Source organism: Ailuropoda melanoleuca, chromosome X (assembly GCF_002007445.2).
Source record: "Ailuropoda melanoleuca isolate Jingjing chromosome X, ASM200744v2, whole genome shotgun sequence".
Lineage (NCBI taxonomy): Eukaryota > Metazoa > Chordata > Mammalia > Carnivora > Ursidae > Ailuropoda > Ailuropoda melanoleuca.
Genome location: NC_048238.1, coordinates 71443476 through 71444606, shown reverse-complemented (window position 1 = coordinate 71444606; position 1131 = coordinate 71443476). Strand labels below are relative to the sequence as shown.

Sequence of the window (1131 nt, the reverse complement as noted above, 5' to 3'; positions counted from 1 at the left end):
CAGCGGAGGAGCCTGATGTGGGGCTCGATCCCAGAACGCTGGGATCACGCCCTGAGCTGAAGGCAGACGCCCAACCGCTGTGCCACCCAGGCGCCCCATATGGTGAGTTTTCTAAAGGTTTGTTATGGCTGATAAGGCAACAGATAAAGTGCAGAAGCTGGTTCCATCTGACTTCTATTAGGAAAGTTATTGAAGAGTTTTTTAAATATCTGAAGCAACGTCAATTTCCTCTATGCTTTTATAGAAAAAATGTTTTTCATATGCATTTGAAATTTGTTAACATGATACAATGGGTACTTATTACAATTTTTAAATCAAATCTGCAAAAACTTCACGAAAATTTCTGTTGTAATGTTTTGTACACTGAATATTGGCAGATATTATTGACATAATAGCTTTGGAGTTCCTCTTTATGTTTTTTTGTGTTCTTTTGTTTTATCAGGTCTTTTATTTCAATAGCAGAGAAAGCAGTACTGTCTTATTTGTGATAATATCACCCTAGCACTATACAATATCATTTAGTTTACAACATATTTTTACAGGTACTCTCTTATCTGGTTTTTCGAACAATGCTATTATAACTAATTTATTTCAGAAGACATTCAGGTCCAGAGAGCACAGAGTCACATTAAATTAGTCATCTTCTTAATCTTGTCCCCCCAACCCAAAAATTCTTACTACCTAAAGATTAAAAATATGGCTAATTCATTCACTCAACAAAATTCATCCTATCTACTGTATTTCTGGAATAGAAACTGCAAATATGTCTATGAGTAAAAAACCATGCCTGACTTCAGGTTGCATTTGCTTAGAGTCCATTAAGGCTCTTGTTTATTTTTTTTATTTTTACTTTTTAGGTTTTTAAAAATTTTTATATTCACTTAGCCAACTTACAGTACAGCATTATATTTTGATATAGTGTTCAATGATTCCTTAATTGTGTCCTGTTTATTGTTAAGAGTGTAAAGTTTCCTAAAACAAAGCTGTTCCAGATATTTACTCATCAGCAGTGCAATCATATCAACCAAAACTATTTAGGCTCTTTTTTAGTGTTTACATCTTTTAAAAATTTAATTTCCAAATATTCACAAACACTTTTCGACTGTAATGCTGACACAAAGCTTTCTTGTC

At 33.3% G+C, this 1131-nt stretch overlaps 1 protein-coding gene across 1 annotated transcript in view; it reads left to right on the top strand.

Annotated features, from left to right (window-relative positions):
* The window catches only part of LOC100481966, a 26993-nt gene that overhangs the window by 1562 nt on the left and 24300 nt on the right, over positions 1-1131 (top strand). Inside the window, exon 2 of the mRNA XM_034649033.1 lies at positions 701-773. Within this exon, the coding sequence (XP_034504924.1) occupies positions 701-773 (73 nt within the window). The remainder of the gene's footprint in view (positions 1-700; positions 774-1131) is intronic.